Source organism: Pleurodeles waltl, chromosome 10 (genome assembly GCF_031143425.1).
Source record: "Pleurodeles waltl isolate 20211129_DDA chromosome 10, aPleWal1.hap1.20221129, whole genome shotgun sequence".
Lineage (NCBI taxonomy): Eukaryota > Metazoa > Chordata > Amphibia > Caudata > Salamandridae > Pleurodeles > Pleurodeles waltl.
The window spans coordinates 99,180,133-99,197,746 of record NC_090449.1 but is presented as its reverse complement, the minus strand read 5'-3'; the positions used below and the strand labels follow the sequence as shown (position 1 = coordinate 99,197,746).

The window sequence follows — 17,614 nt, the reverse complement described above, 5'->3', positions numbered from 1 at the left end:
GATATGATGGTGCCTGTTGCTGGCTTAACTATATAAATGGCATTAATGTTGGTAGACATGGAAGGATGGTGAACCCTTTTGGCATAATACTCTCCTTGGCTTACTGGTGGCAATTTCTGTCATTTTGTGGGCAGCCATTTGTAGAATGGTATCAAACGCAAATCATTTTGAATATATTATAGTGAAATGAGGTTCATCGAAAAGAGGAATGAGTGCAGGTGAACATATGCAAGGTGTAAGCTCGTGTACATGCTTAGCCAACCCTGCCACCCAAACAAAGGACAGATACAGCTTTGCCAGTGACCAGAGTTTGAAGTGTGATTGATAAGTGCAAAAACAAGTGCACCTGTAAGAGTTTGTTCAAATCTTTCTTCCACTAATCATGTGAAGAACTATGGATATTGAGTTATCTGCTTATTTATTCAGCAATTAAATGCACATGCTAATACTTTTAATGTAATTTTATTAATGTGTAGCACTGTTGTGAGGTCGGGCCCAGAGATAGCTTTAGGTGTTTTGCCAGGCCCACGTGATGACCACAATCTTTAAAAAATGCATTCATATACAAATACAGAAAGTGTCTTTGGGCCAGCACTCTTCAGCCATTGATCCATTCAATCACGTGCTGTTTCCACCTACTGCAGCATAAAGCATAGGGCAGTGTCAGCACACTTCTGCCAGTGGTCCTCTTCCGCTTATTGACAGCATTTTGCCAGATCACCTGCAAATCCGCCTCAAAAGAAGTGCACTTAAGTGCATTTTTTTCTTTTCACTCTTTATCCCTTTCTCTTTTTAGTCATCCCTGAGTGTTTTACTGTTCTACTGAAGATTATGTGTGAATATGTGATGGTTATTTTTTTTAAAGAATTAAAAAAAAAATTACAAGCAAATTACCTCCATGTTTGATTTTATTAATAATTGCAACAGCAAGGTAACCAGACACTGCAACAAGCTTCCAACTTTAAAGCAGTGTTAAACGTGGAGCATTTTTTGCAGTTTCGAAAGATGTTGTTAAATTTCGTTCCACGTCACATTCTGCATGAAGTGCTCAAATGAAAAGCACCTGAACTTTATTGTTTCAGTTGCCTGTTGTGTACTTCTTTGACTCTTGTATGGTATTAATATCGTCGATGGACTCAAGTTACATTAGAAAGCTCCTGTAAACAAGCGTTTCTAAATAAAGAGTACACACACTTTTCCTAACAGGTGGAGGTGGCAGCCCTGATAGTGTCTGAAACATCAGCTCTTCTCTGAAAAAAAATGAGATCAAATTCCTTTTCTTCTAACCAAGGGTCAGGAATGTGGATTTACTTGGCCTTTAAATTTTGCATGTATAACACTCCAGTAAACATAGATTGTTACTGAAATGCACCCCTAGACTCTGTCACACTGGATACTACAGAGCTGTCTGATGCATCTGCCCCCTCCTACAGACACTTGCGACTTCAAACATTGCAGCACCCATATCATAATAAACAATGTCTTCAAGATAAAGCTTTTTTTCTCTCGCTACTGCAAATTTAAATACAATAAAACAAATATAATCGGAGATCATGCACGGCATTGACATGAAAGTGGCATGATTTAGGAAGTTCAGTGAAACTAAATATAAATTGATAATTCAACATTGATTTCTGATGAATATCATGAACAGTGTAAATAATACATTCATATAATGATTAGTGGCAGTGCTTGGATTACCTCTCCATACGTTAGAATGTGAATACCTCGTTTGCTTTATTCTTTCAATCATAGTTGTAACCTTTGTTAGTAGAATGCTATGGAATAAAACAGGTGAATTAAAAATGTGTACGACCTTAATCAGATAGCTTAAGAAGTGATTTTGCACACTTTTCTTGAGTTAATCAGTGTATGATTAGAAATGTGTAGAGTGGATCGTAAGCTAAATCGTAACAGTTAACACATTCATATTTTCATATTGTTGTGATTCTTTTGCGTTCTGAACATATATTCACCAAGATTCTTTACTCTTTGGTTTGCAGAGGAAGCTGTCCCTGCACTTTGCAAAACAAGGACTGTAATATATGAAATTCCTCGCAGTCAGATTGACCCCACCTCTGCCAATTTCTTAATATGGCCACCTTGCGTGGAAGTGAAACGTTGCACTGGCTGTTGCAACACCAGCAGCTTGAAGTGCCAGCCTTCACGGATACATCACAGAAGTGTGAAGGTAAGAAAATGAGAACATATATCTTCAGTGTGGTCTGTGTCTTTATACGCCTTTGTGTCTTTATATGTGAGCCTGTTCTTTGACCTTTATGCGTCAAATTACCATCTTTAGAAAATGTCATATTGAATTAAGCTTTTCATTACTTCACTTTTCTCAAAATACGTACTGATACTGAGATCCAGTTCAGATGATGGATTCTAGAGCCCACACGATTCACTCAGCAAAGGGTACTCGGCAAGGGATATTCTGTCAGAGAATTGACATTCCCTCTGTTGCTCTTCAGTGTTTGTACTCCGGGGATTGTGAATTCTTTATTCTTCTGCTAGATGCTTTTATAAACCTAGATATAAGCCTTACAGTGACTGTTCGAAGGTTTCATGGTTGTTATTCAGTTTGTTGACGTTTTTCCATTCCTTCCATGCTCACATGCATTATATAAGATGCTGAAGGGTCCTGGCTCATAAATTGTTCTCAGGGTAAGGGAACCACATTAGCATCGTAGTTAGAATCAAGATATTTCAGAATGGAAAAAAAGTCACATGCACTTGGTGTACTTGAGTGCACTTGCTGCCCTGTAATAAAGGTGTGCTTCGTATATAAGAAGGCAGCTGCTCAAATTAACTCGAGTACAATTGCTGCCAGGCAATTTTATTAAAGTATAAACATATTTTTTAAGAGCTCAAGGTTGCTTGTTATACACGTGTATGTCCACACAAGAATGCTGATTGGAATTAGTAGTCTAGCATCATTCTAAATGGCAGGATTTGATAGTTAAATGTAAATTACTGTATACCTCTTCAGATTGCTTAGGCATGGGATTTACTATTATAAAGGTGGGAAAACAAGAACTTCAAACTGGACATAACTGAATGTTTGATCTCATGGATCTCTGGTTATTGGAGTAGATAACTAGAGAAATAAGCCACCAATTTGTGCATGTCCCAGCTCCTTACTAGAATGAATGCTTTAAACATAACTTTGGCAAAGTAGTGAGTGATCTAGTTGAATGAGTTTGCTTTCTCTGTGACAGATTGAAAGACAGGGTTAATAATCCATGCAGTTATTTCAGGCCTGCTTTGTTTGTTTTTAGTACTCTAGAATGTATCTAAATCTCAGCTCTGTCCATTTGAACTGGGCACCAGGTTCATCTCAGTAGTTGTATTCAAATATGTAACAGACCCATATACATTTGGATAGCATAGTTTCATTGATGGATCCTTCTTCGAGATTTGTTTAATCCACTGTACTTGTGGGATATTTGTTCAAGTGCCTTCTCTGGATTTCTTGATAAGGCAGGATACTCTGGAAACCAATACGTTCTTGTGGTGCACTGCCTTCTAGAGAGAACAGATTTGCCTGCTAGTGTTTCTACCATCAAGGAAACATTTCATTTTTATGTCATACATTTCAGTTTAGCACAATTTTCAGTGAATCTTGAGCAGAGACCTTATATCACTAATTAAATCACCTTGATACAGTCAACTCCGCAACTGCTCATCCTGCCAGATGTTTCAAAAGGGCTTTCATGCCCATCCACCCACCTAGCATTAATTTGGAAGATTTTCACAATATATATTTTGCAACAATATTTGTGGACTCTATTTGATCTTAAATATAATTCCCAAGCACAGTACACAAAAAACTGACAATAACAAATCAACAACAACGAGGCAAGTAGATGCATAGTTCTTATATATTGGGATCTTTGATGTCCGGGTCAACTGGTAGTATGCCCCTTAGGTCATATGTGCTTTCTGGCTTTACTGGGAAGTTATTGAAGCATAGAAATAGTAAGTATTATTCATCCTAAGGGTCTTCCGCAAAAGTAATTTTATTTTGCAGTGTGCAGCAAATAGGGGCATTGTCTTCTTTATAGTAAAATTTTAGGTTATGTGTAACCTGAAGGGCTTGGATTCTCCGAGTGTAGGCAACGTGAAGGCATTTGTTGGGGTTTTGAAAAGAGAATTGAAGATATAATCTTGCTGGAGCACTCCAGTGGAAAAATCTATCGGAGATTATGGAAAGCAAAAAAATTTTCTAGGTTCATAGTTTGGGACCTGTAACCTCCGTTCTTTACTACTTGTAATGGCAGGATTCTTATGCCTGGGTTGATGCATCTTCCTGCCTTACAGCTTAATTTCAGTTAAATTAGTCTTCCTACTCTAGCATTAGATATTTTGTGTATTCACATGCTTGAATCATTTCCCTTTCACTCCAGTGCGTGCACCTCCAGACAGGGATGATGGATGTACAGACATTTTTGGTCAGAGTCATCTGTATGATGGCAACATCAATAAAAGCTGCTATTGGTTTGGCTTGCTTTGGACGATATGACTGCCATATGTGGCCCAACATTTAACCTCTTATTGACTTTATATCAAATGATTGTATTGAAGAAGCTAGGATCATTATCAAGGAAGGTTAAAATGGATCAGACTTTATCATCTTTATGATGTGTATTTTCACATGCTGATACATCCAATTCATGAGTTGTACTTACGATTTTATTCAGTAGTGGGGCAGCATTTTCAAATCAAGGTGCTCCCATGTGAACTGAAGTCTGCGCCCCAGATCCTTACAAAGTGTTAGGCGACGGTAGCTGGCTTTGTTGACAGACAAGGCACCAGGTATACGTTTACTTGTACCACTGGCTCGTCAAGGATCCTTCAGAGTAAAAGGCTTGTGCCTCCACAACTGCCTGCAACTTCCTAATTCAAGAAGTTGGACCAACCTTGAACATTGAGGAATACTCCATCTTTGCATTGAGAAGATTGCAATTCACTTAGGCAGTCTTGGATACTGAGTTAAGGAAGGTTTTCTCCTTATCCTCAGAAGAAAGAGAACAAAACTCTAGGCCAGGGCAAAAAATTATTTTGATCAAAGCAAACTGCACGGGCAGGATATAAATGGATGTGTATATCCTGCCCGTGCAGTTTGCTTAAGTCACATGTCATCTTGCATCGCCCCGATTTAGTTCTGCAGACTTTGGATGAGACCTCTGAAGAGCAGCTAGAGCTCCAGTGAAAACAGGTGTCTGGCTCAGGGTGCGACACAGTGAAACTCACCAGACAACTCAAACAATCCTTGCTGTGGTGGTGATTCCCATCAAACCTCAAAGCTGGTCTTTGATCCAACCTTCTGCAAACAGGATAATCATGACAGCAGGTGTTACTGAAAGGATGGGATGTGCACATACAAGAGGTATCCATGAGAGGCCTGTGATCAGAGTTGGTGAGGCAACTCAGCATAAACATCCTGGAGTTGCAGGCCATCAGACCAGGCCTCCAGTCTTTCCTTCTGAGGTTAGCATAACAAGCTGGGTGATCCAAAAGGACAACATGACCTAGATGGACTAAATTATGAAGAAAGGCAGAAAGAGGTCTGTCTCTATCGGAAGTGGAACAATTGCTGTAGTAATGGTTCATCATCAACTGGGCACATAGCAGTGGAATGTCTTCCGGAAGGCCAGAACAACCAGGAAGTTGCTCTCAGTCGCACTTTGTTAGGTTGCCACAAACAAGAACACCATCTGGATCAAGTGGGCTATGTCTGATAAAAGTGAGGCCAGTCTACCATATACTAGTTTGCCACTCTTGAGAACAAGAAATGGCGGTACCAACAACAGCAGTTTACATCAAGGGTCTGAGGGCAATAATGCCCTTTTGAAAACCTATTTGAAAGCCTTTGCTTGAGTTTTGATTCCATTTCCCCTCATTCCTAGAATGCTAAGAAAGGAAAAAGAAGATCACCATTTCCTGATTCTGATTGCCTTGTGAAGGCACATCCCTTTTTTGGTGCAGCCACGTACAGAGACTGTCCTTGCCACCACCAATAAGGTCAAGGAGTCATCCCACGTTTCTCTTCAGACACAACCAAGATTCCCCTTCCCAACATCAAGTCATTGAGCTTGACTGCACTGCATGGACCCTGATTACTTAGATTATGGCCATCTGAATATTCTTTTAGACTACAGTGGGATTTTAGTCTTGGCCTGTGCATCATCCACAATAAAGATTTACTGTGCTACGTGGAAAAGATTCTACACATGGTGTAAATTCAGTCTCATCTAGCCACATCAGGTGCACCATGCTTGCTACAGCTAGCCAAGAGTGGTGTCAATTATTCATTGGTCAAGACTGACGTGACGCATTTCTCAGATTCCAAAAGGCTCTATAGAAAGGGTCCTTCAGTGAGGCGTCCACCAGTTCCACAAGCGCCAAACATCATTTTAAGCTGATTCGCGTTACCTACTTTTGAACCACTTATAGCTTATAAAGAGACAAAAATATTTTTTGATTATTTCCATGAAACTATGCATTATTTTTCCGGTTAGTAGTCAAAATATAGAATTCAAATCTCAATTTATCGTGTACTTAGCAACGCTTGGCATTCTAATTTCATTTTGTCGTTATTAAGAAGTTGCCAATAACCGCCCTAAAGGTCTGCCTATTCATGTGATGACAGCAGAGAAGTTAACATTAAGAAAAACAATCCTGTAACCTAGCCCTATGGAATAGTGTATCTGCTGCAGAACTTTCTAACCTGAAAGGTCATAAGTTTATATCAAACCAGGTCCAGTCCAGTTTTCGGATCCTTTGAGGTTGAACCCCTCATGGCACGGGTGGGGGGTTTGCAGTCAAATGGACTTTTCTTCTTCTAAAAATGTACATTTCTGTGCTTTCTGCCCTCAAATTTGAGACATGCGGATCTGAAGGCGCTAAGCACCAAAATATGCATCTTATGCCTCATGTTCACAGGAAAGCTCGTAATTGGTAATGTTAATTGCTTTGACTAATACTGATTACCCATGTATTATTATTTATGTAGTGTGAGCCATAACAGATAAACAACAAAGCCCTACTAATCAAGGCCTTGATGTGCTATGTTAATTCAGAAATTATTGGTAGTATTATTTAATGGGCCGTGTGTAATTGCAGGGTAGGCCACAGTTTATCAAGCGCAATCTTTCACATGAACTCGCAGAGCCCCTTTGGAATTCATAGAATTAATAGTTAAAAGTGTTTTTTGATCCGACTACATGTTAATGTGGAAATGAAGACCTTGTGATATTTTTTATTGTTGAATTGAGTTGCATTTAAAACATGAGGTATTTGAAGTCAAGTGAGGCATGAAAAAAGTCAGTAAGGAATGTCTAGAACAGGCCACTGATTATAGAGGTGGCATGCTGACCCTTGCATCACACACAGAATCCACATGCCCATCCCACACTTATTTCCTCAGCGTCAGTCTCTTTTGCAAGTGGTCACTCATTGTTTTGTCTGATGTCAGCAGACAGAGCCTGAACCCTGTATTTAAAACTGAATGTCACTGTGTGGCCTTATATAGCAAATGCCGCAGTGAGGGTCACTGAGAAGGTACAGTATGTTGTTGGACTGGCAGCAATGTGGAGGATGCTTGGAATGTTGTTAATCGTCGTATGGGTCTGAGTGATGTCAATTCTCTAAAAGCCTTCTTTTGATTTATATTGAAAAGTGTTTTTTAATTACGGGATGGTGAGATCACAGTTCTTAAACTAGCCACACTAGTCACCCTCCAGAATATCCATATTTAATGTTCATGTCTATTTTACTACACAACGTAGTTTTCTTTAACAAAATATCGCTTCTGGAATGCCTCACAAAAAATATGATTTTCCGTGTACTTACATTCGTTATTGCTGGGTTGCAGACTAGTGCTACACGTACACATTCGCTGTCTGGGGATGCCAAGTCAAAGATCAGCACAGGGCAGCAGTGCTTCACTTTGTGCAGTACTTTTGTGCAGCTACATGATTGCTTATGAAAGTTTAGTGAGTACAAGCTGCAAATACACATAGCCCTCAACCCTCATGACATATTTCTCACAGCTACACCAACTCAGACTGTAGAATGCATCTCTCTTCCTAATTACCATTCTGAAAATCCTAGGACGGAGGGTGAGTCCTTGTCGTTAATTCAGTTTTCTGTAAGGTTTTAGTGAGCAATACCATGTCTGCTGACTAAATAAAGTCTGCTGGACCATCGGGTTTATATATGTTTTTGGAGGCTACATAATGCCACTTTAAGGGATAATCAGTGATAATAACCATGGCATCTTGAGCAGTGTGTTGCTGACTGTGAAAGGGACTGTAGGGGCCTTGAGTCTGTTATTTTTCCTGGCACACTATTTATGATAGACATTTTCACACTGGAGCATTACGTTCACCGATTCTCCTGTAGCACAACTTTTTTTTATTCTGTGCATTTAGTGAAAGCAGTGTATTTGTCGTGCAGTACTAATTCTGATTGTGCGATTCCTGTATTTTATGCTGCAGAGGATAACATTCGTAGGGCCTGTGGCAGACCAGGAGCTCAGCTTCAGCTTTCTAAAACTTCTCAGTTTTTAAATTGACGTCATTAAGTGTATTTTAATAGTTTGTTTACTGTTCCTGAAAACGTTTCTGAATAAATTTGGGGAATTTTGCTCACATAATGTATTACTGTTAAAAGATCTCCGTTCGTTCTCGTGTGTTTTACGAAACCATATTTCCCCATAAATGTCCAGACAAGGAAGAAGATGAACAGCGTTGTCTTACCTAAGCTAGGCATCAGCAAAAGGTGGAACATTTCAGGTCTTTGTCTCTGTATAGCAGGCAGAAGGCACATGACACTAAACATCCTTGCTTTCGCCTAGATTACTTGTTACTCAATTGACTGTGTCTAAGTATGAGAAGGAAAGGACTGCAATTCTGAATCTGTAGTTTGGTGGGGGTGGGAAGGAGTAAAGGTTTATTTTGGCATAGAGTGGGCTGTGCAATATTAGTAATCCAAAGACAGAGAAAAGAATAAAGCCTCTGCTTTCAAGTCTGAGCGGAATACTTTCATGTTTTGGGATTTGCTATACGAGATGTATACCATATTTCAGCAAAGCAAACACTAGCATACCACTCCTAGTTCCTAAAGGTGCTTGCCACACGCTGTGCTGTTAGCGTTAGCTGGGTTAGTCGAGGCAGTGTCTACTATACAAGCTTTCACGTCAATAATATCGCAGCTCTGAGTCCATACTGAATGTTAATTATCCTATGGCAGACATGCAGAATAACACCCAAAGCAACTAAAGATGTATAGCGCCAAACCATGTAGTGGACCTTGGAGTGGTAAAGGTTTCTAGTGTACATCAGTGTGTTGTGCAGAGCGCTCTCCTGGTGTGCCTTGATTTAGGAATGAGGTTAGTTCCACATATACGCCAGAACAAAACCCAGCATAAGTACTCAAAACCCAACACGAGTACCCTAGCCCGCAGTTGAAGCTAAGTGTTCTGTCGAACAGACTTATTTCGGCAATCTCAGTAAGAACGCCTGCAATTCAGGGACCCCAGGACTAAGGCTCCTGCCAGTTAATCATTCCTTCAGATAAATTATGTCGCTTCTATTTGCTTGACTGTATCTCTCCAAGTCACAGAATCTGTCTGTTACTGTTTACAAGTTGACTTTATGGTGCAGTCAGCCTGAATGTCTTTCAAAAAGCTCAGGATTGTTGTTTTGTGTGTGCCTGTTGCCATGACACTTGTGTGTAATTGGTAATAAAGGGCCCATGTTTCAGTGAGTTAAGCGTTCTAAAGTGTGGACTACCGATTGAATATATTTGGAGATAATTCCCCTGTAATAGGTTAGACAGAATTACTAACAAACGGGCTGTTGTGCTGATAGTTAAGACTCAACACTATTTTTGCTACTTGTCGATTCCTGCAAATGTTCTAAAGAACACATAAAAAGAGATAAAATAAAACTCATCCACCGTCGGTTTTCACGTAACTAGCTTTGCCCACCTGGCACGTATAAAATCAGTTTCTCTGAAAAGAAGGACAGATAAAATATGTTCGGGACAGTACCAACGCCCCTCTAAAGAGGTGGAACTCAATAAAATGAGATTCTGAATTGCATCAAATTTTAAATAATGTCAATTGTAGATGGTGCTTAAAGAACCAAGAGGGCTCTCAGAATCGACTTCTTCTCTTAGAAATCTCAGGTGCAGCAAATGAATTAACCCTTTGAGCTTCTATTTGTCTACTAGAAAACAGAACCTGTGTGTCTAAATAATTCAGAGAGCCGAAGGTTTTAAGAAAGGTACAATTTTGCCATTCGTTTCATATTAGAGGCTACTTCAGAATTCGATGATTGTGTTTTTCCTTATGTGTAAATGAAAACAAAAGACTATTCTTTTGTGCCCTTTTCAACCTTGATCACTGTGAGACAAGTAGAAGGTAAACATGTCAAATTTCTGATTTAATATTACTTTGCTGGAGATATTGGATTGTTTTCAAAAACAGTCACTTGAGAATTATTTAAGGTTCAAACGATCTGTCACATAAGTTTGCGTTTTCTGGCAGTTATATGCTGCTTCCAGGGTGAATGACAGGGCTCGTCTGGGAAAACAAGCTTACTATATAAAACGCTTTTGAACACTTTCACAATACTTCAATAGAACGTAAACATTTTGGTCTAAGGTCGGGTAGGTCAATATGCATTTGTTTTTTGACGCAGCATTGATATGCAGCAGAGTTTAAACTTAATTCAGTTTTCAATTCAAGTAGCATGCAGTGGACAGAGCAACTCACCAAATGTCATATAGCCCTCATCTTCGTTTTACTGTCTAGCTAGCAGAACAGGGTTTTTGCCGCACTGTAATTTTCAGTTACATGGCATTTAATTTAAGGTGCCGTTTCTTGCACATACCTACCTACTTCCTAAGGTCATTGTTTAGAGGGTTTGTTGTAGCAGAGTGTCTGTTTCGTCAGATGCCCTGCTGGATAAAGCAGATGTCGTTGCTGTTTTTTTCTGTTATGCAGCACACAGTTACATCACTGCTTAGACATTTTTATAATTCACCGGTGGCCCATATGTCCTCAGGACATCAGGTGAAGTGAAATATTGTATAAATCAGGCCATTACTTTTAGACTGAAATACTTGTAAACGTGTCCTCTTAAAGACCTAAAAACAATACAACACTCAAGCTCCACTGCAAGGTGCCATAAACATTGATTAATTAGAAAGCACATATCAACTCTAGCTAATATTAGTTAAAAAAACACTTCACTAGCACAAAAAAGAAGCCCTTACGCCTGAGGGACAAAAGGTAAAAAGCTTACTAAGCACCAGACCTCACAAACTCAACCCATCACCCTCCCAGAGAGTACCCAGCCATCATCCAACCCCAAATCTAACTTCTTCCCCAGCTCTCAGTAACTGTCCTACTGAAATGAATCTGAAATGAATAATTTTAAATCAACCAGCATCAAGTACATCCCCTCCAGAAAGGTTCTAGCTGAGTCTACTTGAAGACACATCTCTTTCCATCCCATACACTTTAGGAACTGTGGTATAGCTATCCCCCTAGGCTGTGAGCCTTCTTTGAGAAACTTCTTTTTGGATTACAAACAGGTCCCCATTCCGTGATAGGGTGACTCAGTTCTAGAAACAGTCTTATTGTCTCCCACCATTACCAACTTTTTCTGCATGGTATTACATAGCCTCTGGGCTCAAGTCTTTGGACTGCATTACCACCAATACTGACCAGGCGTTAGAAACACCACCTTTTATTCTTTGCTGGCAGCTTGTATATTTACCTGACCATCAGTCTGTCATCACTGTCCAGTGCGCAAATCAGGTCCTGCAGAACAGCCATCATGCAGTCATTGAGGGCTTCAGTTGATGTTACCTAAGGAACCTCCAACACTAAGATTAACTCCTGTCCACAGATTTTTCACTAGCTCTGTATTTGAATCATTCTTCACATTGCCTCAGCTGAGCAGAATCTGAAAGAAGACACGTATTTAATCACAGCAGCAGCAGACATCAGACATGGGTTCCCTAGTCTGTATCTTGCCTTCTGCTTGGCGAACTTTCTGGTCCTCATTTAGCGTTTGCTCGATGAGCTGCAGCTTTTTCCCCACACTTTTGTTTGCAGTCTCTGTGGTGCTTATTTCTGTTTTCTTATTGGGACTGGTAGGTGTTCACCATTTGAAAGTCTGTCTTCGTGTTTGGATAACCCTGCCTCTGCTGTTCCCATTCCAATTTCAGAGCTGCGTGGATTGAAAAAGTCCACCTTCTCTTTACTCCTTGTTGGTATGTTTGAAATCTTCAAAGGGCATGCGTCTATGCTTTTCTTTCCACCTCATATGGCCCTCACACGGAAACCCTCCAAGGCCCCCCAGTGTTCCAGAGCAAGGCCACTAAAAGCTGGTTCAAACATGTTCCTTTGGGAACGCTCTGGGATTGTAGATTGAGGACCAGTTGATGGCTATATCACAGACCAGATACTGTGGAGGCCAATCCACATTGGAAGAAATGTAACTCCCCCCTTTCCATCAAGCACTTCTTGCCCAAGTACTTCTACAGTCTTGCTGGTCCCGGCTGACTGTGATTGGCCTCATGCCACTGTGTCTGTCCTCTCGGGTCATTCAAACAGCTGATAATGTGGCTGCCACAGACATTTACTCCTTGGTGGTGGGTCAGAATGGTGTGCCTCCCACTGGTGCTGTTTGACATTCAGCGCTCACGTGCGTCTCCTTATCAGGCTGAGCAGTGCACAGCGCACTGCATAGATCTTTGACAATTTGGAGATAGAAATTCATCGCGACTTAACAGCTATTCATCTTACTCTGTCAGTGATTCTGAAATACCTTGGGGTGGTGCACGAGGGAGAAATAACTGGAGCAACCTTGGGAGCACCAAGAAGCAGCGGTATTCTGGGGTCCTTAGGACACTTTTAATAAGTATTATAAGCCCTATGGACAACATTCATGTCTGCCAGTAATCCTTGTGAAGTTACCTCTTTAACGCTGAAAGGGTTGAGGATAATTTTGCCACAGCACAGTCTGTTGCTTTTTGTCCTCAAAGACTTATGTTTGCATTTGATCAATATTTCCATGCACAGTAAGTGTCGCTTGCAAGCTGTACCCCTTGGACAGATTCTGGTTATTGTTACTGGCAAATTCTCATTCCCATTGAGACTGGTCTATCCAAGTAGTTTGCCATTTGGGCTTTACTCCTTTACAAAATAGAAGGGAGTTACTGATTAAAGGCAAAGTCGGCAACTCAGGAAACAGAACTCTATTTTTCTAATCTACTGTTCCCAGCTGGCCCTGTGAACCTGTTCAAATCGCCCTTTTTCCAGTGCCCATGTGCTCTTATCTGACAAACTACAGAGCTAGCCCAGATCAACTCTGGTTCTCCCATCATAATGAATTATGAACTACATGTACACTTTTGATCCAGGTTTTCAGAGTTGTGCATAAAAACAACCCTTCAGTGGATTCTTTTTTTAATGAGAACACTAGCTCATTTACTTGTTTGGGAGCTGCTAGCGTTCACACTTTTATTGCTGGCTGTACATGTGAGTGCTAAATCTGGATCAGTTGTTGATGCATACATTGAAGCCTTGTCAGCTGGTCATTCCGAGTGTAATTGTGCAAGGATGCCTCCAGTTTGAATTCATATTTCACATTAAGAAACCTCCTCTCTAGTCTCCTCTCCCTGATATATGTGGGTGGTGCATATGTATTCAGTGGTCGTTCATGTTGACTTTTTCTTAACTGGGACTGTGAATTGCAAACAGCAGGTTTGTTTATATGACTGGAAAGGAAAATGTGCAAATCCGATGCATTCACAGACAGATGTTGCCAACGGATGTGACATAACTCTAGATTTATTGTGCCACGGTGTGGTGTCTCATTGACTTAGACGCGATCCTTCACATCTCCCTTTTCACCCCAGATCGGACATAATGGGTGAGAAGCTTTAGCAGGGTGGTTGTGAGTGAACAGCAACAACATATATTCTTGCCTATGTGCACATGGTAAGGAAGGGGCTGATGCCTTGTCTCTGTAATCACAATACAAATGTACATGGAGAAGTATGAGCAAGGGAAAGGGATCCACCTCACGTTCCAGGTGATGTAGACAGCTCACCCAGTCTGTGGGACTAGGGCTGCCTCACTAGAAAACATCCCTCCTATTGAGTAACCTAGGTATTTTACAGAGATGAGCACTTATACCGTGAGCAGTAGTGCGTATATATATATATATATATATATATATATATATATATATATGCCTGAGAACACAGCCAAACAAAGGGATAGAGAGCGCTACCTACTCTTCTTTCTGCACTGATTGAAACTTCAAACTTAAATTTTTTAAAGACGAAAAGCAGCCTTAGTGCCTTTTTCCTTTTTTCTTTAATCTTTTGTCCTTTCCCTAAAAAAATGCGAAGACTTGTGAACTTAATTTGTTTCGTGCCAGGACTGAAAACAGTGACCCCCAAGCTGTAGGTTTATTAGGGCGCACATTAGAGCCGCCATGTTTTACAGTGCGAAGCTCCGACTGTTAGTGCAAAGATTCTATCGGTTTTCAGTGAGTGATACCAGTAAGCACCACTTTTCCAGGATTGGGGAACACGTCGCGTGTTCCAGGTGGTCAGAATACATTTACTTATGAAAACCTCAGCTAACTGTTATGTACAGTGTTCATTCTCATTCCTGACCAAAAAATGCATGCATGATTGCCCTTGGCAAGAGCACATTTATGGCAGTTTTCAGGACGGTGCACTACTTGGAAACGTTTGGAGACTACCTACAAATGTGTGAGTGTAGGGGATTCTGCAGCCTTTGCCAATTAACTTACTTAAAAACTTCAGTAAACCCACCAGTGGGAACACATGTGTTCGCACAAAAAATATAGAGGCATCATTCCTGTTTCTGTATTTTAGAAAGTGGATGTTACTCTCCTAAATGCAGTTATTTCTGACCCTAATTTGAACTTAGGTGTGCAGGTAGCTTTGTGAATTTACTCTTAAATGAAATGAATTGATTTTGTGTCAAATATCCTGGGGGGCTAACTGGAACACCTCTTCTTTCTTCTATTTGGGGAGATGCAATAAAACTGAAATCCTGTTCTTCCAGAGTGCACAGAATGCTAAATGGCGGTCGGGGGTATTATGTGGGGGCCAGCAGTGGAACAATGAGACGATTAGAAAGTGGAGCTGCCATAAAGGAACTCATTTGCTTTTTCTTAATTGAGAGTAATGTTGGAGCAGCAGAGTGAGTAGTCTGCTCCTTATTGAAAATTGGATGCTATTCATTGTCTGTGATCCAGGGGGCTGGCGGAGAGTTCCGAAGCACTGGTCCAAGTCCTGCAGTTCCTCTTCCACCTCCCTTTTATTTCCCACGTTTACTAGGAGAGGAGCAGACAGAATCAAAAGGTCTTGCTTGGTTGGCCTCTAGTGAAGTGAGCTGTCACTTTTTTAGAAAGCCTTGTAGGTAGTGTGGAATATTTTGAGGAAGAAAGATGGTCAGCAGAAATCAGTTTAGACATCTGAAAGCAGAGCAATAAACATTTTAATAAACGTTTTGTGAACTGACTAAAATATGAAAAGTTTTTCATATAAAGTGGACCTTCCCTCTGTTTGAAGAGGTCAGCGGGGATCCTAGTTTCCTGTCTTTCTTGTGTCAGTTTTTATTAACGTTATTGTTTTTTAAATAATCATATCATTCTGAAAGTGTTCCTTGCACTTCCGACAGTATTTGCAAACAGAGGGATTTTTCCAATGCGCCTTGTCCACCTTGGTTTGCTGCTTATTGGTGAGCACATTACGTAATTCAAACGCAAAAGAAACAGCGTAGCTGCTGCTCGTGAGTGTGCTGTGATTATAATACAACCGCTCGAAGCCTGCTGGCTATGTTTCATCCAAATAATTGCTCATTTAGCGCCTTTGGGGATTTGACTCTTTTTAGGACTGATTTTTGAAGTCCATCGATTCTTCCCAGTTATGCCAACAGATGACAGATAATATTAATTTTCAAGGGATTTGGATTATATGTGAGCCCAGTGCGTTAATTGTGTCATACAGTAAAGTTGTTGTCACCATTTATTGCCAAACTACAGAGTCTAAATAACCCTTTCTTCTGGGGAGCGAGTGGCCAATGCAAGACTTGGAAATACATTTACGTGCCCTGCCAGTGACTTAGCTAAGAATTCCAGGCACCATTTTTTGTGGAAGTGCTTTGGAGGAGGTATTTTACCTTGTGTACTTTTTGCTTCTTGGTCTGACTGTAGCACGATCGTTTGCAGAGTAAATGAAAGCGGGCTCCATGCCATGTTGACAAAAGCGGCAGAGACAAAGATCTAGGTCTCCTCAGCATTCATTCAAATCAAATGTCTGCAGCAATCTTTTTTGTACTGTAGTAACTATTTAGAAGTTAAACTAAGTGACATTTTTGAACGGGCAAGTGCATAGTTCCTTAAATCATCAAGCCTACTTCCTTTCTGAGTGAGCTGCCTTTCCCGGCTGAGGAGTGGGTCAATATTGTCCTAAAACCAACAGTTGATAGGAGAGTTGGAAAGAAAGGTACTTGTTGGTACACAATTAACTAATAGCACTATTCACAACGTGTACGCACTGCCTGGAATGTTTGGACTGTTAGCTCAGATTAGCGCCAAGCCTTGAAGGTACCTGAAAGGATTCGAGGACTAGGAAGAATTCTGTAACAGAATTTATTTTTATTTTTGAAAATTTATAGCTCGGACTCCATAATTTTCGACAAAGCACTTTATATCGAAGAAGACAATCATTTAAAAGCACGCATTAGAATCAAGAGATAAAACTATAGGAAAGTACTCGGAGTTACCTCCTCTGTGAAATTTGGCCCTTACATCTAGGTCCTTAGTGGACAAAATGTTTGGGAGGCTTTGACACTGTCACCTGTTCTGTCCTCCTCCCTCTTCCCTTTTGTACATAATGAGTGCGCATATAAACATAATAAGCAGAGTAGACATCAATGTACAACAAATAAAAATATTCAGTGGCAACCTATTCCCAACAGGTAGAGGAGATTGGAAGCTCAGGGTTTTCGCAGTGGTATTTTACAACACAGGTAACTCAAATAAAATCTAGACTTTCGGGTAGATAAGGTTGTGCTCAAGTGGGGTGAATATTTCTCGTATTGTTGAGTGCACCATCTAGTGAGAACTTCTAACCCATAGTTGAAGACACTGTAAAAAGTGGTTGTTTGGAGTATTGAGATAGCGACATTTAAGATTCTTAATGCAGCCCCTAAAGAGGATTGTTGACGTTTCTTCATAGGTCTACAGGTAGCTTAGAAAGCAAAGGCCCTTTTCATCGACAGCATGAGATCATCATGATGGATGGAATGAAGAGGGTGTCATCAAGAAAAATATACTTCTTTTTTTAACTAAAATCTGGGAAAACTGATTGTTCGTTTATGACACACAGTTTTGTTGCATCCAACAAACCAGTGACTTAGAAGAACCCTGCTACGAAAAACAAAGTACGCTGCCAGTCAGGCCTGTGTAATGGAATTCATAGCCCCACATCCATCCATCAGATGAGGTTTCTCTAGCAATAAATAGAACATTTCTAAAGCATG

The 17,614-nt window shown here is 40.4% G+C and overlaps 1 protein-coding gene across 3 annotated transcripts in view; it reads left to right on the top strand.

Annotated features, from left to right (window-relative positions):
- Positions 1–17,614, top strand: part of PDGFA (platelet derived growth factor subunit A) — a 70,969-nt gene that overhangs the window by 39,141 nt on the left and 14,214 nt on the right. For all 3 annotated transcript variants that reach the window (XM_069209837.1, XM_069209836.1, XM_069209838.1), the window contains exon 4: positions 2,004–2,191. In XM_069209837.1, the coding sequence (XP_069065938.1) occupies positions 2,004–2,191 (188 nt within the window). The remainder of the gene's footprint in view (positions 1–2,003; positions 2,192–17,614) is intronic.